The sequence below is a fragment of the Pseudorca crassidens genome, chromosome 9 (assembly GCF_039906515.1).
Source record: "Pseudorca crassidens isolate mPseCra1 chromosome 9, mPseCra1.hap1, whole genome shotgun sequence".
In the NCBI taxonomy this organism is placed as follows: Eukaryota; Metazoa; Chordata; class Mammalia; order Artiodactyla; family Delphinidae; genus Pseudorca; species Pseudorca crassidens.
In genome coordinates this window covers 99,839,806-99,860,811 of record NC_090304.1, presented here as the reverse complement: position 1 = coordinate 99,860,811, position 21,006 = coordinate 99,839,806, and the positions used below count along the sequence as shown (strand labels likewise).

The 21,006-nt window shown below is 44.6% G+C and overlaps 1 protein-coding gene across 4 annotated transcripts in view; it reads left to right on the top strand.

Annotated features, from left to right (window-relative positions):
* CLMP (CXADR like membrane protein) overlaps nt 1–21,006 on the top strand; it is a 90,974-nt gene that overhangs the window by 59,622 nt on the left and 10,346 nt on the right. For all 4 annotated transcript variants that reach the window (XM_067751366.1, XM_067751367.1, XM_067751369.1 and 1 more), the window contains one exon: nt 10,702–10,859. In XM_067751366.1, coding sequence (XP_067607467.1) covers nt 10,702–10,859 — 158 coding nt within the window. The remainder of the gene's footprint in view (nt 1–10,701; nt 10,860–21,006) is intronic.

Here is a 21,006-nt window from a genome sequence, read left to right as displayed (position 1 = left end):
AGAAATCAGGGTACACCATTACTCCCAGATGGCCAACCCCCAGGTGTAGGACAGTAGTAGGTAGAGCTTACATGCTGATTTTGTAATACTGCAGACCAGTCTGTGAGACCTCACCAGGATCGAGGGTCCACAGTGATGTTCTAATCTGCCAAACCCTGAGGTCAGCTTGACAACTCATTTCCTAAGCAGTCAGGCCGCCATTCCCAGTCTTTGGAATGTCATCACCTATGAATTAGAGCTGCTAAAAGTCCAACCTATTCTTCAGGCCCAGGTTAAATACTTCCTTTTGTATGAAGCCATCCCTGATCGCCTTGGTGATCTTCCTCTTCTAAATCCTAGAGCATGTTCTGACCCTCACATTCATATTTATCACACACACTGCCTTGAACTGGATTTGTTGGGTGCCTCTTTTGTTTCTCTATTATTGGGACGTCTTCATAGACAAAAGACAATGTCGTTCATCTCTGTAGCCCGGCACCATCTAGGGTGGTAACAGGAGTGCTACTCATATTGCTTGAACAACTGTGCACTCCTGGTTACCCAGCTCTGGCTGCCAACTGTTTTGTCAATGTTCCCGTTAGTTTGTGGCACCCAGAATCTGAAGCATGGTGGATAAGATGTTTAAGGAAATGCAATAGAAATCAGTATTCCTGAACATCTTATGATATACAATAATAAACAATTTGATACTAACAGACCTGTCAAGAACTTATAAAAGTTTTCCTATGATTTCAGATTCTCAGTGATAATGAGAGACTAGGAACAACTTCATATGTTTTAGCAGATTAGTTTTAAATGTGAAATTGACCTGAAGGCAGGATAATGACCAAGATGACCTTCGGGGCCTTCCCAAGTTCTAGGTTACAGAGAACCAGAGCATTCTAGGATTTTGTAATTCAGTAAATTACCAACCTAAAACAAAGGCTAAACATCAAGATGTAAAGGACCCTGAGGGTTCTTCTGCTGATTTCTCCCCTCTAAGCCACCTGGGATGGATTTTTGTTCCTTCCCTCACCGACTCTCTGAAGATGATACTTCACAGTACCTGAGTAATTGATTTGTTTCATAAAAGTTCTGCAATGAAAATAAGTTTTTTTGGTCTTAGACAAAGTAAACACCTATTTCAGTTGGAAAAAGTTAAACCAGTGACCTTAAGTTATTTTTTTAGTGTGTGTTTCTATTTCTTTAATGACGTTATTCTCAGATGCCTGATCATATTTTCTAAGATTTCCATTTTTTCCATGGCCCTTGGAAACTAAACGCGTACAGTTTGAAATTTAGCATATAACCACAAATGGCAACAAAGTGCTTTTCAAGCTTAAATCCAAGGTCGTCTATAATTCTTTGTCAGTTTTAATCCTTTTTACTATTATAAAAACATAAGGTGAGGCTCGGCTAATCTCGCTAAGCAAATTCTGCCCCCTTGTGGATTAAAATATCCACAGCTGGGAAAGAAATGCTACAGTTGCATGGGGCCAGTTCCTTTTAGTTCTATCAAAGAGCCCGTCAGTGATCTTGAAAAGTAATGTTACAATGGAACAAAACTAGACTATTTGTATAAATTGTGTAAGAGCTGATAGGTGATGACAAAATACATTGACAGCTAATAGTATACATCTGTATCTCACACTTTGTATGCGAGGACCATGCCTTGACTGTATCAAGCGTTGGAAAAATATTTCATAGAATGTTAGGAAGGACATGAAATATTGAGTTTAACATCCACACATAAGGATCCCTTTCACAGCCCCTGACATACCCACACTTGAGTGACTCCAGGAATGGAAAATTCACTAAATGATTCAGTGCATTCTCCGATCAGGCAGGGACTAACTGTTAGGAAGTCTATCGACATATTAAGCCCAGATGTGGATAAACAACAAGGTCCTACTGTATAGCACAGGGCACTATATTCAATATCCTGTGATAAACCATAATGGAAAAGAATTTGAAAAAGAATATATATATGTATAACTGAGTCGCTTTGCTGTACAGCAATAATTAACACAACATTGTAATTCAACTATAATTCAGTTAAAAAAGATATTAAGCCCAAATGGAATAGATCCTTTGTAAGAGAATCATATCATTTCAGAACTGGAAAGAGGTGTTGGAGATCTCCCAGTTTATCCTTTTATGATTGAATCTATTACACCATCTGGACCTAATTCTACTCTCTGGAACAACACTCAATAAGCCTATTACTTGTTTTGTAGGCTTTTAAATGTTGGAAAGGAACTACCATGTTGCCCCTTAGTCTTCCGTCTTGCTACCTTTTCACCAGTAATTGTGTCAACTATTCCTCATATGACATGTTTTTAGATCCCATCATCTCCCAGTTACAACCCTGGATACCAACTTTTTTGTCAATGTCCCTCTCATGTGCAGCTTCTAGAACTGAACACAGATGTTCTGGGTGTGCTCATTTGTCTAGGATAGAGGACAATGAAGCAGTTATTCCTCTAAGCGGTTTTGCAACCCAAACTCCATGCGCTTTTTCAGCAGTTATATCATACTACTGGTCAGTGTAAATCTTGTAGCCCCCCAGGTCCTCCAGGTCTTTCCCACCCTGTACTTGTGCCTAGCTATAACTTCTAACAATTGTCTCTGTTAAATTTCATCTAGCCTTTGGCTCAGAATCCCAGCTAGCAAGATAATTATGTATCTTAAATGTGTTCACTCAGATTAGCTCAGCTACCTAGCTCTGTGCCACCCATATTTAATAAACATGACCTCCGTGTTTCCAACCAATTTCAAGGCAAAGGCAATGACCTCTGGTGTGGGAAAGAGATTAGAATAAACACTGGAGGTGGGCCCATGTCCCCACAGTCCCAACCATCAGCCGTGTGGCCTCAGCTGTGTGGTCCTCTGTTTTCTCTTCTCTGAAACAGAGGTGATAACATGAACTCATCGTGTGCTCATAGGGCCACGTGAGATGATGCATTTGAATAGGCTGAGTTAATTGTTAATTGCTAAATAAATGTATAGTATTATTAACCATTAGCTTTCAAATGGTTTGAGGAGGGAGGAGAAACTGTTATCTTATGTGTTCCCTTTATACCTGATAGGTGAAGAGCTCCGTACAATTTTATAATGTGGATAAATACACACAAAGTACATATTGAGACAGGTTTTCACAGAGGGGAAGGAAGGTGAGTTGATCATTTTTTTAAATTAATTTATTTATTTGTGGCTGCATTAGGTCTTTGTTGCTGTGTGTGGGCTTTCTCTAGCTGCAGTGAGCGGAGGCTACTCTTTGTTGCAGTGCGCCGGCTTCTCATTGCGGTGGCTTCTCTTGTTGCGGAGCACGGGCTCTAGGCGCACGGGCTTCAATAGTTGTGGCACGCGGGCACAGTAGTTGTGGCTCGCAGGCTCTAGAGCGCAGGCTCAGTAGTTGTGGCGCACGGGCTTAGTTGCTCCGCGGCATGTGGGATCCTCCCGGATCAGGGCTCGAACCCGTGTCCCCTGCATTGGCAGGCGGATTCTTAACCACTGTGCCACCAGGGAAGCCCATGAGTTGATAATTTTTAATCAGCCTGTGTTTAGTCTGGAAACTTCTTCAACTATCTTCTATCAGCATAAGGCTCTCCCTTTTCCCCTCTCCTCTCCCCCCTACATCTAGCCCTGATCCTTCCCTCCCTCTCTCCTCCTTTACTCCATCTTCCTCCCCACTTCCTTCTGCCTTCCTTCTCCTCCTCTGAAACCAACCCCCAGGCTGGGAAGCCAGAGGAAGCTCTATACACTCCCACCTCCAAACCCGCCACTGAAGCCCAAGGCTGCCATCTTGGTCCTTGCACCCACATTAATTTTAGGATTACAGGAACAAATGCTCACCTCCTGGGGGAAAAAAACAAGGCACCACACTGATTCCCAGATGCCTGAAATTCCACTGATAACCACAGCTGCGTTCCTTCAGCTCCAGGCTTTCTCTAAATATCAATTATACGTTTGTCTCTGAGAAGACATTGAGATGAATCTAGCAGCTCAGAGTGAATTGGTTTTCCTTTTCCGAACACCTCATAAAGGCAGCTGGCTGGAGAGATGCTGGGTTTGGACTGGGAAAGCAAAATAGAGAGAAGAGAAACTTGCCTGGTTCACAGCAAGGGCGCCTGAGAGGCTGACGAGAGGAGAGAGGCTGCCTCTGCTCAAGCTGCTTCTCCACCAGGAATGTTCTCTGCCTTCCCTGGGGTCTGTGCAGGAAAAGCCTGTCGTCTCCAGAACCAGCTTAATCCCACTTACTCTTTGGCGTCTTCCTTAACCACTCTTGTCGGAAATGATTGATCTTCCATACAATATGATCACTTTTCCTAGGTGTAATCAAGATGTTGAAACATAGCAGCAAAAATATGCAGCAAAATATACATGTATACATACATATATGTATGTATATATACATATACATATGCATACATATATATACAGATACATATATATATATGGAGAGAGAGAGCAAATATGGCCAAATATTAAGAGTTATCTAGCAAAATGACTTTCAGACTCCTCACAATTCTTCTTCACTTCCTCAGCATGTTTTTCTGGTTTTCCTTGTCTTTCAAAGCATGGCGTGTACAACTATTAATAATAACAGTGAACACATGTTGAGTATGTACTGTATACCATGTGCCAGTGCCAGACACTTTACATACATCAAATGTAACCCTTAAAATCACCTTTCATGGTTGATGTTTTTATGCTCATTTTACAGAGAAGGAAAAAAGAGCAGTCAGGGAATTAATTGGTCTTAGAGCCAATTAAGTCCACATCTGTCTGACTCCAAACTCATGCTCTTTCTATTGCATCCTGCTGTAACTTGAATTGCATACAGTGTTCCATACAGTCTGGAAGGTACACGCCTTCACACACACACACACACACACACCCCTGCAGAATTTATATATAGATATAATATATATATATTAGTCTTAGAAATCAGGAGGAATTTGGGTGAGTCACTTCTCTCTGAGCCTCGATTTCTTGATCTATAAATTAAGAGAAGTCTATTTTTAAATTTCCAAAATCTTTTAATTTTGCTAAATGACGTTCGATGATTTTGATTTTCTTGAGGCTTTCTCAAACATTCCATGTAAAGCAAAACACAAGAAAATTCTCCTCCTCTTCAGGTAAGAGAACAGGTCCATTGAAACGAGTGTAATCACCGAGTGGAAGCGGGTGCTTGCACCCCTCCATAGCCTGTTAGCAGGTGCCCTGCTGTACACTAAATAGTGTGCATGACCTGTGTTGATGAGGGCAGCATAGAGGATCCATTCTTTGGAGAGAGTAGCAAGCAGACCCTGGGCAACTGGTACCCCGTAGGCATTCAGTAAGTATTTGAGAAGTAGAAAATTTCTCTGTTAGGGAAGGAAAAGAGAAATAGATATTTTATATGCAGCATCCTGGTTTCTATTAAAATTTACCCCTGTTCATTTGTCTTTTTGCATCCGTGAAAGCAAGATGGGTCACTGGCAGCCCTAGGAGAGCCATGTGAGAAAATTCAGCCAGGGTTCTCACTCCTGCCACATCTCTCGAACCCATACAGTCTGATCCAGAAATAGGGCCTCAGTATATGAGGGAAACAATGTTTTTGTCGGGGCTTGAAGACTATAGGCTTCACTTACTTGGCCTAAGTGAGCTTCCTTGAAAGGGTTGTCCAAGGCGTCTACCTGACCACTGAAACAATGCCAGCTCTTCATATATAACATTTTTAGAAAGGCGATTTGAGAGTGAATGTTTTATGTGAGTAGGATAGTCAACTATGAGTGTTTTAATGTGAATAGTCAATTGGTTATAGAAATCGCCTTTTAAAAACTGACTCATCGGGCTTCCCTGGTGGCGCAGTGGTTGAGAGTCTGCCTGCTAATGCAGGGGACACGAGTTCGAGCCCTGGTCTGGGAGGATCCCACATGCCGCGGAGCAACTGGGCCCGTGAGCCACAAGTACTGAGCCTGCGCATCTGGAGCCTGTGCTCCCCAACAAGAGAGGCCGCAATAGTAAGAGGCCCGCGCACCGCGATGAAGACGAGCCCCCACTTGCCACAACTAGAGAAAGCCCTCGCACAGAAACGAAGACCCAACACAGCAAAAATAAATGAATTAATTAATAAAAACTGACTCATCTCCTCAGTGGATTCATCTTCAAGATATGTGGCTTATTTTCCCTCAGTTATGTACAGGTATTCATGTTGAAAAAATAAAGTTACCCCTGCCCCTTCTCTTTGAAGGAGGTCTTGAAGGTTCAAGAGAATCTTTAATAAATGTAAATGCCCTTTAGAGAATAAACCCTTAAACTAACCTTAACGAATGTAGGCAGCCGTCATCTGAGGAGAAGCTCCTTTCTGTACTAGAGAAGAACATTTTAGGGGGAGACCCCTATGTGCCATCACCAGGTGCTTTACCTCAGCATCCAGCTTAATTCCCATTTTGCAGATGAGAACACTAAGGCTCAGAGAGGGTAATTCTCCCAAGCTCACAGGGGTCCTTTGTTAAGTGCTGGAGCTGTAGGCAAAGGCTTCAGCTTAGGGAGCGGCCGCAGCATCCATGACTGCATTTGCACATGGAGGGGGTCCTTACCACTGCCGCCTTCCAGCACCTGTCCCCACTGTCAAACGCCACAAGTCCCAGTCACACGATAGAGAGAATTCCCTTACTTGCAGTTCTGCCACCAACCAGCTTTGTGACTTGACGCTTCAGTTCTCCAAGCTGCAGTTAACTTTTGATGATCCCTAAGGTCTTTCTCAATGAAGACAAACCGTTCAGTGTCCAGGGAACCCAAGGATGGCCCCGGGGTGTTGGGATTGCTCCTTCCTGCTCACCGGCCAGGCGGCAGACGTGCTCAGCATCCCCCATGAGCACTGCCGAGCCTGGGGGTGGTAATCAGAGCCCAGGCCCCTGTCCGTGTAGACTGCAGAACATGAGTGTGGGTTAAAAAGCACAGAAGGACCTGAGAAGTCTCCAGGGGTCCTGGGGAACTGAGGTTCAGGGAAGACTGAAGGTGCGTGCACCCTGATCTTGAGGCCCCCTGCCTTGGTAAAGCCATTTGTATTCACTGAGCGGCCAGTCCCTGCGCTGCTGTGTTTAATTCTGGGTGTGGTATGAATAGAACTTGGGGCTCTGGCAAAGCACGCCGCCCACCACTACGTTCCTTTCCTTGTGGGACAGCAACCAAATCTGAGCCTTTGATTCCCTCTAGTGGCTAAAATCGGCAACTCACATAGCTGATTCTTTGCAATTTATTCAGTGTATAGAGTGCCTGCTGTATGCACCAGATAGGTACTGGGTTCTCTGGCTTTGCCAGGAGTGCTTCATTTGAACATTGTCATGTCCAGTGGAATGATCAGGGATGGAAGCCAGAGCACTTTCTTACAAGCTTAGCTTAGTACAGTGCAAACCGCCTCTGCTTTGTGGGGACTGAGGGAGGATGGGTTTTCTATGGGTTATTTCTGCCACTAAATGAGTTGTAGTGTTGCAGGAAGGGGGACCCCTTCCAGGTCCCGAGAGCGGGCTGTTGTCTAACACTAGGAAATGAATTGTCTGAGGAGACACACGTGCTGACTAAAGCAAGAGACTTTATGGGGAAGGGGTTCCCGGGGGGAGAGCAGCAGGGTAAGGGAACCCAGGAGAAAGGCGCTGCCACGTGGCTCACAGTCTCAGGTTTTAGTTTCCGGGTTGTCTCTGGCCAGTCATTCTGACTCAGGGTCCTTCCTGGTGACATGTGCATCGCTCAGCCAAGATGGATTCCAGCGAGGATTCTGGGAGGTTGGTAGGACATGGGAACTGGCATCTCCTCTCTCCTTTTGACCTTTCCTGAATTCTTCCGACTGGTGGTAGCTTGTCAGTTCCGAGTTCCTTACCAGGACCTCCTGTTGTAAGATAACTCATGCAAGTGGTTACTGTCGTGCCTGACCAGGAAGGGCACTTTTGGTCAGTGGTTCCCCTAACAGTAGGACCTTGGGCCGACTCCTTTATTCCCAGACCTCAGGTTGCTCGTTGGTAAAATCATTGTGTGGGTTAGATTCAAATCCGTCCAACACATATTTATTGAGCACCTGCAGCGTGTGAGACCCAGGCTCAGTGCTCTGGGCATGCAGTGGTGAACAGAACTTGATCTCAAGGAGCTTAGAGGCTAACGGGAGAACCAGACATCCAGGAAGCCACATAAAACAAAGGGCACGAGATCACACTGTTGCTACAACATGGCAGAGGTAACTGAGAAACCACAGGAGCCTAACTCGGATTCAGAGATCAACTCCAGGACTATGAAAGTGAGAAGGTACGGAAGATAGTCGTGAAGGTAAGATCAGCCCTTTGGCAGAGTGTGGAAAAATGTAAGAAAGGGAAGAAGTCAATGATACTAGTCTTCTACCACCAGCAGAATAAAAAAAAAGAATGAAAATCAGACAGAGGAGGATGAAGAAGCCCTGGAGAGTTCTTTCCCCAGTTCATCAAGTACTGCCCTGTGTCTGCCAGGTAACTGAGACCTTGCTGTCTCTGTCGTCTCTCCAGAAAAAGCACTGGAGAAATGGTCATTTGTGTAGAGATCAAACACAAATGGTCACCTGTGTAGAGACCCAATAAAGCACTCAGATGTTGAAGATTAAAATACCAACAAACTGTAAAAAAAAAAATAAAATAAAAAGCAAGGGCATGTGCAGCATAGCATGGTTGTCAGTGTGAGCTTCGCAGTGAGACAGATCTGGGTGGAGCCAGCAGTGCCACACTGTGCTAGCTGTATGATATTGGGCAAGTTGCTAACCCCCTCTTTACATTTCCACAGTGATTTTGGATAATAACCCTTTCTTTATAGAGCGGCTGCTCAGTGCAGAGCCACACTATTGGAAGTGCTCACTACATGGCGGCCACGCCCACTGCAGTGTCAAGTTCTAAACAGATAACGGAAAGCTTCTTGAGAATGTCCGTTAGACCCCACGAGGGGCTTGTCTTTTGGTTCTGAGGCCCCTCTTTATGCTCAGCAGATTTCTCTAGTCTCCTTTCTTGGCCATGGAGCTTGGGAATCCACCTGCTGCTTCTCTTGGGGTCTACCTCCGAGGGCCCCTGCATTTCAGCCCGTCAGTCCCCCGAGCGAGAACCACAGTCTCCTCTGCTCCCTTCTTCCTTGTTTCACTTCCCTGCAGGCAAGAAGACGGGCCCTTCTCCTTCCTACAGATTTGCTGCTAATCAATTTGGGGAAATGAACAGGGAATAAGAGAGGTAGTTTATATGCTTCTGTTGGTCACGACTCTTGGTCTTTAGTGCTTAACACCCTTCTAAAGTGACAAAGTGAGTTCTCTGCCAGCGAGAGGGCTTCACACAAGCCCTGGCACTTGGGGCTGTTCCATCTTAGAGGCTGTGTGATTCTGTTCCATTGTGAAGGGCTTGAAAGAGGTCATTTTTGACACTGAGCTTCTTTATCACTGTGTAAGGAGATAAAGGAGGATCAGAGCTAAAGCACACCTTGAATGCCAGACACATACCTAGAATCAGGTGAGGTTTCATCATATCAATTTATCGGTCATCAATACTGTAGACTTAATAGTCATGTACTAAGAGAGACATCCCTGGAGGTCCCGCGGTTAAGACTCCGAGCTTCCACTGCAGGGGGGCACAGGTTCGATCCCTGGTTGGGGAGCTAAGATCCCACATGCCATGTGGTGCAGCCAAAAAGTTAAAGAAAAGAAAAAGAAAAACTCAGGTACTAAGAGATGAATAGGAAGGAGAGGAGGTGAACTTGGGCTGTAAAGTTGCTGACACCATACCATTCCTGGAAAAAGAGGACAGTTAAAGAAAGCAAAAGTGGAACTGAATTCCTATTGGCCAGAGGAATATTGGATGGATGAAGGGACAGGATCCAAATGTGGTAACTTGGAATTCTGCTTTGGATAGAAAGTGCTGCTTGATATTTTGAAGCCCTATGATACGAAACTACAGAGAAAATAAAAGGGTAGGGGACTAAGAGGTATAAACCATCATGTATAAAATAAACTACAAGGACATACTGTACAACGTGGGGAATATAGCCAATATTTTATAATAACTATAAATGAAGTATAACATTTAAAAATTGTGAATCACTATATTGAACACCTGTAACTTATATAGAATATTATATCAATTATAACTCAATTTAAAAAAAAGAAAGAAACTACAGAGAATGAAAGAGAGAAGTTGGCGGGGGTGGCAAGATAGGAGAATGTGTGTCCATAAAGGAAGCAGGGACTGCCTGTAAGAGCCCACTTGTTCCCAGAGGCAATGCTGCACTTACTCAGAGTTCTGTGAGGGCAGCCTGACCTTAAGAAGATTCTCAGGAGTGAACCGGTATCTGGAGCCTGTTCTGGGAGGAGGCCAACCCTGCCTTCCCTTTTAAGTTCCGTTCTTTTGGAGGCCTTTGCTAGTAGAGGAGAGAAAGGTCAAAAGACAAAGCTGTTGTTGACCTGAGTTACTTCATTGTTCCTAAAAACCCAGTAAGGTAGGAAAGGTGGGCATTAGTTGGACTGTAATTTGGGGGGTTAAGGAAGATAGATGAATTCAATTAATATGGAGGAGCCAGTGTGAGACCCGGGACTTCCATTACTTCTGGTCCAGGATTCTTCCAACACTTTGACTCGCCCCTTGCCCACAGAAACATCCAATAACTATTAGTTGTAATGTTTGCTTCCTGCACGTTGCCATCCAGTTTCTGCGTGATTCATCAGAGGTTTTCCTCTTCCAGTTTCCTACTATGTTGGAACCTTGGGGACTCACACTGAGATCAAGAGAGTGGCAGAGGAAAAGGTCACTTTGCCCTGTCACCATCAACTGGGGCTCCCAGAAAAAGACACCCTGGATATCGAATGGCTGCTCACCGATCATGAAGGGAACCAAAAAGTGGTGAGTGTGCGCCGGCTAGAGCCCCGCCTCCTCTCCCCCATCCTCCCTGGCCTTTCTCCTTGTGTCAGAAAGGGTTGGAACTGCTTTTCTAGCTAGAAAAAGGCTAGAGTCTTCCAGATGCAAAACTATAAACAAGAAAGGGTACTGGGTTGTGAGGATAAGAGATTCTATGTTTCCTGGGCAAGCAAGAACTACGAGAAAGCCATCTACCATTTGCCGAAGGAGGGAATCTGCCCTAGTAGGGTCTTTCCTATGAAGGGGGCTAGGATGAAGTAGCTTGATTGCCTGGTTGATGGGCCAGAGCCACACCTGCACTGGGAATCTTGCTCCTCTTTCTCCTCTGAAACCGTCCCCACCTGCCGATGCCTAAGCTTTGCGCACTCATGCCTTCTGAACTCTAAGATTGTGTAATATGATAAACAATATAGGATACAGAGGAACAAGTACAGGACATAAATGGAAATGTTTAACACATGTATAACTGGTTAGCAAAAGAACTGATACTGGTTCTAGAGTTGGAAAACAAAGGAGCTGGCCCTGGGTCTGCAGTGCTCAGGTTCTGTAGGACCACCAGGGTGGTCCATTGGTTTCTACAAACTTCTGGTGGTGTGAACAGAACTTGTCACTCTCTGCTCCTGGTGACCCCCTGGTCTGGTCTTCCTTAGAGAATGAGAAGTAGGTACCCTGTTGTTACCATCCTTTCTGCCTTGGCTGCACTCAGCCACTGTACCTTGCCTCAACCTAGGTTTTCTAGCATAACTATTCCTACTCCCTTTACCCATTGACTTATTTTTAAAAATCTTTTTGTTGAAAGTCTTGTGATTTTAAAAAAACAAACAGGCGAACAAAAAACTATAACCTAGGAAGCTGACTTTAGACTTTGCTTCGTTTTCAGAACTTTACTTCTTTCCCTACAAAAAGTGCAAAGTTGTCCTTTCCTCTCCTCTGTCTATACTACTAATTTCATAAGGTGGTTTATGCAGGGAGAAGCAAAGGTTTTCGCTGAAAAGAAAATCCAGGATCACGATTGGAGTTTAACTTGCTTACAGAGCTGCCTACATCACCTTGTTATTTTGATACTGCTTGTCATTTTGTTCTCACAGTACATCATCCCAAGACTCACTCTGTTCTCTCGAGAGCAAGGTCACCTTAACCTGTGCATGTTTATTCCAACAATTTCATAATCAACCCTAGACATGATACTCTCAGTTCTGAAGGAAGTAAATAAGAGGCCATGTTCCTCTAATAAAAATCCAAGAATGACACCACTCATCTAACTTTCACCCAAGGGGTTTCATTTAAACTAAAGAAAAAAAGAGTTGCTTGGTTATGTAGCCAAGTGAACATAAGGGTTGATTAAGGAAGGCCACTGATACGGCTTCTGTTATCACTCTGATAAGCAGGCACAGTTCCCTACTTATCTTCAGTGAATGCTCTGAAGTAAGGATTGCCATTTATTCAGTCATTCACATGGCATGAATTTATTTTGCACTTACTGTGTGCTACGGTAGGCACTGGGGTACAATAGTGAAGAAGATAGCAGCATCCCTGCCTTCTTGGAGCTTAAAGCGAAATGTCATTCAATAATTTTTAAAAAAATTTTTTTATTTTATTTTTTTATACAGCAGGTTCTTATTAGTTATCTATTTTATACATATTAGTGCATATATGTCAATCCCAATCTCCCCCAAGAAATTTTTTTTAAAGACCGAGCAATAAATATTAGCTACATGCCAGGCACAGATCTGTTTAGCACATACTATCTCACTTAACTTAATCCTCATAACCAGGATTATTGGTGCCATTTCACAAATAAGGAGCTAAGGCATGTGCATATACACATACAAAGTGAGAAAATTGCTTAAAGTCACCATTTTTGAAATTGGGCACGCTGACATCGGTGGTACCTGGGCTATTAACCACTAGCTATGTCACCTTCATAAATAATTTGAAATTAGAAAATGTGCTGCTATATAGGAAATAAGGAGAATATGGGGAGAAAATTATTCCAGACAGAATTAATTATGCAGAGACTCTGTTGCTGGAAAAAGCTGAGCACTATTGGAAGTTCTGAAATATCAAAAATCAGTTTAGTTAAATATAAATATTGGATTCCCACTAAACACACATACCCTCTCTCATAAAGGAGCTACTTCAAGAGATACATATCATGATAGAGATAAGCAGAGTGTTCTAGAGGAAAACAAAGGAGGAGCCGCTGGCTGAGAGCCTTTGAAGGAGGGGAGAGGTCAAGGTGTGCTTCTCAAGGAGTGCAAGTGTGAGCCTGTGGGGTTGCAGGACCAGAAACTGAAAGGTCTTGTCTCTCATACCAGGGAGCTGAGAATTTTCCCTACAAGGTCATGGCGTTCTTGAAGGCTTTTAAGAGTGAAAAGGGCATCTTTGCATTTTAGAGTATGCATTCTGGCTCTGTGAGGCTGATCTAAGCGGGACTCCAGTAGAAACAAGATCAGTTGAACAGTTTCCAGCTATACGATAAGGGCTTAAACTACAGTCATGGGGAGTTGGGATACCAAGCAGTGGGTGCCGTTGCCAGAGCTGGTTAATTGCCAGGGGGTTGGGAGTGAGAGTAAGGGGGACCAAGGAAGAAAATAAAATACAGGAAGGGTTGGAACAGACGCAGTGCTTCTTTTTCTTTTTCTTTTTTTTTTTCTTTGACCGCGCTGCACGGCTTGCAGGATCTTAGTTCCCAAACCAGGGATTGAACCGGTGCTCCCTGCAGTGCAAGTTCAGAGACCTAACCACTGGACCACCAGGGAATTCCCGGATGTGAGGCTAACCAATGACCTGTATCCCAAGCTTAGCTTTGCCTTTCAATCTGAGCAGAAACACTTTCATCCCTCTTGTCTAGGATGCTCAGATGTGCAGGGAACATTTAGGAATATTTGAATTTCAACCTAGAGAGCGTGGCCACTAGAAACCTGGAGCTTTCCTCCTGGTTCTAGGATGGAAACACGGTAGAATTTCCAAAGTAAGAGTGCTCACCTCCCCCAAGGTCAGTCAGGAACTCACAACATTTCCCCTCTATTTTTCAGTTGGAGAAATCAGGACAGAAGTGTTCCAATTCCCATGCCAACCCTCTTGGCCACTCTTTCACCCTTTCCCCTTTCTCTTTGGCTTTAAGCAAGAAAAATCCTGATCTAAAACATAGAGAGGGGTCTACGTCCATCTCCTTCAAGGCAGTTTCACAACTACTACATAGGGCCTGGCACAGCAGAGCAACTGCCAGAAAGTTGCGCTGTTCCACTCGAGTCCTAACAAATTGTCCTGCCTTCTTTCCCTAAAAATGCATCCAGAGCAGGTCCATCAGGAATGTCATAAGACAAACAGCCCTACAGCAGCTGCGATTCATATATTTAATTTGTTTGTTTGCAGAAGGATTAAATTTATTCACTGTTCCCCCATCACACCCCTATTGATCCATGGCTTAGTCTCAGCATTACATTCCCTAGAATTAAAAAACAAAATAAAACGGAGAGGCACACAAGCATCTGAGATTCAGTGTGTGTCTGAACAAAAAAAAAGAGTCAAATTGCAAGGCTGTAACTGAGCCCCAACCCATGTCAGAAGTGTTGTGAAATTCTCATATTAAATAAGGGTTATTTAATTATATTAAGATTATTTTTTTATAAATTTATTTATTTTTGGCTGCGTTGGGTCTTCCTCGCTGCACGTGGGCTTTCTCTGGCTGCAGCGAGTGGGCGCTACGCTTCGTTGCGGTGCGTGGGCTTCTTATTGCTGTGGCTTCTCTTATTGCAGAGCACGGGCTCTAGGCACGCGGGCTTCCGTAGTTGTGGCACACGGGCTTGGCACACGGGCTTACTAGTTGTGACTCGCGGGCTTTAGAACACAGGCTCAGTAGTTGTGGCTCATGGGTTTAGTTGCTCTGTGGCATGTGGGATCTTCCCGGACCAGGCAGGCATTGGCAGGCAGATTCTTAACCACTGAGCCACCGGGGATGTCCCTATTAATATTATTTTGGGGGAATTCCCTGGCTGTCCAGTGGTTAGGACTCCGCGCTTTCACTGCTGAGGAAACGGTTCGATCCCTGATCTGGGAACTAAGATCCTGCAAGCTGGGTGGCGTGGCCAAAAAAAAAAAATTATTTTGAAGTTGCATAATCTCTGCTTCCCAAAGATGTTAAAAACTTACCTGTAGTTATTTCTTTTTTCTTCATTTAATATTAGGACAGGATTTGGGGGAAAGGGAGGGAAAAGCAATATACTGGGAAAGCCTGTATACAAGAAGGTGACCCTCAGCTTGATCCTGAGACCTGTGTAGGTGTTGTTTAGGTAAAAATAAAAGGAGAGGCATTTCAGAAGGAGAAGACTGTATGCTTCAAGACAAAGACACAACAGAGGACGTTGTTCGGAATCAAGGGACTCAAGTTTGGGGACTAGGCTATTCAGAGATGTGAGGGCAGGAATCAAAGCTGAGGTGTGGTCCAGGCTGCACTAGCCTTAGGGGCCACATTCAGAGGGTCAAACCGTAGACCGCAGCATGCACAGGTGATGGGAAACAATGGAGGCTTTTAGCCAGGAGAGCTTCACTATAGAAATGAATGGAATGAATGGGCTGAACAGTTTGGAAACCTTAGGGGCTTCCTTGAACCCAGAATCTGCCTCATAAAAGTGATCATGAACGCTTACTATCTCATCCCACAAAAGTCCTATGAAGTAGCTTGTCCCTGTGTGACAGTTGAGGACCTTAAGGTTTAGAGAAGTTCATTAGTTGAGCCCAGGCACACAGCTGTAGGTGGAGGAACTCTCATTTGAATAGAGGACTACCGACTTCCCAGCCAGTAGCGTTTCTCAAAATTAGGACTCAGTAGTGGATCCTAAGCAACAAGACATTTTGTTTTAACACAGACTAGAAAGTATCAGGACATGTGGCACGTACACTGTTTCATGAAACTTATGATTCAGTTATATGTGTGTACGCTCTGTGTGTGCTGGGTCAGGAAGAAAAATGTATTTCTTAGTGTGCGCCTGTTCAGAACGTTACAAAGCTCCTACGGTAGTGAACTTCTGACAGTCCAAAGCAGTCAGATTCAACTCTGGACCACACCTCCTAAGGCTCTCCGAAGTCAAAAGTACCTTTTGAGACAAATGTATCTCCTGATATTAGTCCAGATACTAAAATGAACAAGGAAGAAATTCCCTAGACCACAAAGGGGTCACCAACCTCCCACAGCCCACAAAACCCAAAAGTCCCTAAAAATCACCCAGCTCTGTACTAATTTCTAGGTTTAGAGTCTCTTTGTTCTTCTTAGGAAGCACATAGGTGATGTGCACCTACATAAATGTACACAAATATGAAAAAGTCAAAAAGAGAGAAAATAACATCGCGTGCCTAGTAAGTGTTCCACGCCTACTTGTTCTATCTCCAAACATCAGCCCCCGCTACTCCCTCTTAGAGAGGAGGTGAGCGCTAAAGCTTCCACTTTTTTCCTGTTGCTAATGTGTTTCATCCTCTCCCCATTGTCCCACTGGTTTGGCATGTCTATGGCAGCTCCTCTACCCTGTAAGAAACCTATTCTTCCCATGGAGTGCAACAGGAGGTGGGGCAAGAAAACCCTGCAAACATTTAAAACGAACAAGTACAATATCGGGAGGATTGGTCCTAGCTCCTCCTGGCCTGGGTCTAAGGCACAGGGCTTTAAGTTGAACACCAGGAACCCTAAGGAATTATCTGCAAAATAAGATGTCATGTACATTTTTCTGGGTCAGAGTTCATAGGTTTTATCTGATTGGGAGAAAAACAAAAAGTAGTGAGGTGGGATGAAGAAATTATTCAGAAATGTTGCTGGCTACCTCCTGGCACATGAGGCTGGTTGCCTTTTAAGGGATAAGAATAGGAGAGAAACCTCTCCTGGGTCCTAAGAACTCCTCCCTGGGATGCCCAGCCTCAGTGGGAAATGCAGTTATTAATTAGCAACTACAGGAGGGCCCAAAAGAACTACCCCATTCTAGCAGGATTCAACTGCAGGGCCCCAGTTTCGGGTTAAAGATATATGTACCCACCCCATGGAAGGCACTCTACAGATATTTATTAAACAAAAGAAAGGCCTTAAATCTAAGCAGTGTACGGGAGCGCCTACTTCCTTAATCTCCTTCATCTTGTCTTAAACTTTTCACTGTATGATGCTGCCTTTTTTTTTTTTTTTCTTGAATGCAAGGAGTTAATATTTGTTAAGTGTTTAGAACAGTGCCCAGCACAAAATAAATACCACATACGTGTTTGTTAAATAAAAACAAAGAACCCTGAGTGGGTGTATTGTATTGTGTTGGTGGATGTTCATGTCTACATCTAATTCACATGCTTGATCTCAGAGCCAAGCACTGTGCTGGCAGAGGAGTTGCTAAATGGTTATCAAGGGAAGGAATTGTGCCCATTCTCAAACGTCATCTCTTAAACTTTTTTTTTTTTTTTTTTGTCCACACCACATGGCTTGCGGGATCTCAGTTCCCCGACTAGGGATTGAACCTGGGCCATGGCAGTGAAAGCCCAGAATCCTAACCACTCGGCCACCAGGGAACTCCCATCTTAAATTTAATTCTTCCTATAAGCCTGTGAAGTCGGTAGGGTAAGGATTGTTACAGTAGTTTTCTTTTAATATGTGAGGAACATGAGACCTTACTTCATCTCCAGAAAACTTGGACTCTAAACCTTTCGGACTTGCAAACATGAAGGACTTGCCCGATAGATTTCAGGGCTCGGATCTGAACCCAAGATTCCTAGAGTTAAAGCCCTCTGCCCCTCCCCATGCATTTCCTGTACTTTCTGGAATGTTCCTCAGCTTGAAGACGGTGTTCAGGAGGCACCTCCCTAGAGGGTAAGTTGTGCAGGTGGCAGTTTTCAGGCTGGAGTAGGGAGAGAGCCTCTACTGGTATGACAATGAGGAGAATTAGCTCTCCAGTTGGCTGTTTCCCCGCCCCCATGCCTCCAAGGCCTCCTCCTGGTCTGTGGTCTCACTGAGACTTCACCAGTGACTCAGAGAGCCTCTAGGAAGAGAGGGTGGGAGGAAGATGAGCTGTCATCCAGAGGTGAGGCGGGACTTGTATATTAAGCAATCCAAGATGACAGTCATTCGTTTTACTCTGAGGTTGTTGGTATTTTACTGGAGTTCTCGTTCTTGTGTTTCCATATCCACTATATGAATAGCCTCATTCTCCCTTCTGTGTTCCTGGTCTCTTATTCATGCTTTCAGCGATCCTACCCAGTCTCCTGGCTTTAAACACCAACCACATGCTTGTCATTCCTAAATGCCTATTTCCAGTCCAGGCCTCACCCCGGCACAGAAGACTCACAAGTATGCAGCTGCTTCCTCCACACCTCCTTTGGGTGTCCAGCAGGTACCTCAAATGGAGTAAGTCCAAAACTAAACTCCTGACCCCTCCCCAGTCCTCATGCTCTGACCCCAAACCTGCTCTGTGCAGTCTTCCCTCTCTTGGTCGAGGGCAGTTCTCTCCCTGCATGGACTCATGCCAAAAACCTGGGAGTAGTCCTGGACTCCTCTTTCTCTTGTCGATGAAAAATTAATCAGTCAATCTAAGAAAGAATTGGAAAATTTTATTTGAGCCCAGTTTGAGGATTGTAACCCGGGAAGAGCATCTCAGAAAGCTCTGAGAACTGTTCTGCCCCTTAGAAGTCAAGACACATTTTATAATGTTTTTTATGTATTTATTTATTTTATTTTTATTTATTTTTTGTCTGCTTTGGGTCTTCGTTGCTGCACACGGGATTCCTCTAGTCGCGGCGAGCGGAGGCTACTCTTCCTTGTGGTGCACGGGCTTCTCATTGCGCTGGCTTCTCTTGTTGTGGAGCACGGGCTCTAGACACGCGGGCTTCAGTAGTTGTGGCACACGGGCTCAGTAGTTGTGGCTCGCGGGCTCTAGAGCACAGGCTCAGTAGTTGTGGTGCACGGGCTTAGTTGCTCCGCAGCATGTGGGATCCTCCCGGACCAGGGCTCGAACCCGCGTCCCCTGCATTGGCAGGCGGATTCTTAACCACTATGCCACCAGGGAAGCCCTATATACGTTTTTTGAGCCAGAGGGCTGTACATTAAATGACATATGATCGACAGGTTACATAATTCTGATTTAAGCACCATCGTGGTGGGTCATGTGACCCTTTATAAGATCAAGAAGGAATATTATCTCTAAGGAGCTGTCTTGCTGAGGCTAGGAGAATTGCTCTTTACAGCTGAGCAGGCATTCCTGCTGATGGGGGGTGTGGTCAATGCAAAATGCAGACACACGATGCGGAGCGGGGTGTGGGGTGGGGGCAAAGGGCAAAGAAGAATCTTTATGTTTAAATCGTTCTTGTCTTGCCATAAATACGAATTTTAGTTCACACTCTCATGCCACAAACATTTCAATAAGTTGCTCAGTCAGTCTATTGGGAAATCTAGTAGGTTCTATCTCAAAGTCCATTCAGAATCTGATGACTTATCACTTCCATTGCTTCCCTTCCAGGCAGCGTATCTCTTGCCTGGATCTTCACTACAATAACCTCCTGACTGGTTTTCCTGTATCCACCCTTGGCCTCCTACAGCCTATTCTCAAAACATTAATCGGTCTTGATACTCCTCTGCTCAGAGCCCTCTAGTGGCCCCCCATTTCCCTCAGAGTAAAAGCCATCTTTACAGTGGCCCATGAGGCCCTACATGATGAGGCCCCAGTGCCTGACTCCATCTACTGTCCTCCAGCTACCTGGCCTCCCTGCTGTTCCTCAAACATGCCAGGCGCCCTCCCACCTGAGGGCCTTTGCACTGGCTCTTTCCTCTGCCTAGGCCTCTCTGCCCCGAGATAACTCCAAGGCTAAGTCTGTGTCTCCTTCAACTGTGTGCTCTAATTTCACCTTCCAGTGAGGTCTACCTTGATGACCTTATTTAAATTGCAGTCTGTCTTCCTGGCCCACAACCCCCCTCCCCCGCTCTGTATTTTCATAGTATTTCACGCTGTCGGGTCTCCCATGTAATGTTCTTCTATGTCTGTTTTCCATCACTAGAATATATGCTTCTCAAGGGCTGGATTTTTACATGTTGAGTTCCCTAATATTTCCCCAGTGCCTAAAAAGGTGCTGGCACAGTGGAGGCTCAAAATGTGTTGAATGAATGACTGTCATCTTGGATCTCTTCAGCTTAAGATTCAAGTCCAGCCTTTGGTCACATGTCCAGCCTTACCTATGGATGACTCTCCCTCCTACCCTCTCTTCGCTCTCCTAAATATTCTCTAACTGGCCATGCTTGCCAATTTGTTTTATTTTTTTGGCCGTGCCACGTGGCACGTGGGATCTTAGTTCCCTGTCCAGGGATCAAACCCGTGCCCCCTGCAGTGAAGCACAGAGTCCTAACCACTGGACCACGTGGTTAGGGGACTCCCCCAATTTGCTTTAAGATGTCTTTGAAGAGTTCAACTTAGTCTTAGGGAGCAGCCTGATGGTGCTGTCCTAGCGAAGCTGCCCCAATTCCCCCTCCACCCTCATCCCAGTAAGAAGGAGACACCCCCATAGTGCTGTTCCCAGTAACCTTTCAGGTTCTCTAATGTAAAGACTCAGCGAGTTGAACCTGGAGACCACACCCTAAGGGAGGCAGCTGTAGGGGAGCGGGAACGCAGGGGAAACAGCCTTCAAGGGATCTAATTCCCCTCATTGTCATACCAAAGTGGCTTTCTCCATACCCAAGCCTGAAGACTTGGCCCTTCCCTGCAATACACCATAGGGAGGTGCCGCCTGAACATCAGCTTTATGCTTAGAGTCCAAGTTTTCTGGAGATGAATTAGGGTCTAATTTTCCTCACGTATTAACTTCTGCAGAAATGGAAGTTAACTTGGGGAATGCTGTTGGTGATGCCAAGCTTCCTATCCATAGGATGGAAATGGTTCCTGTTCATAGAGATGCAAATGAATTTTTGTCCAAAGGAGAATATAAACTCTTTAGTCCAATTCTCCTGTGAACCTGTTGTAACAGCTTTCTGGTTCCATCATTAATTAACGAGTTAAGTAAAATCTTTGATACGTGTTTATTTTCTACGTATATGAGAGTCGCGATTTCACCTTTTTTTTAAAAAAAGTTGTTCTTTAAAACTGTAAGGGAGGAAAAAAATATATTTTTTTCCTCTACCCTC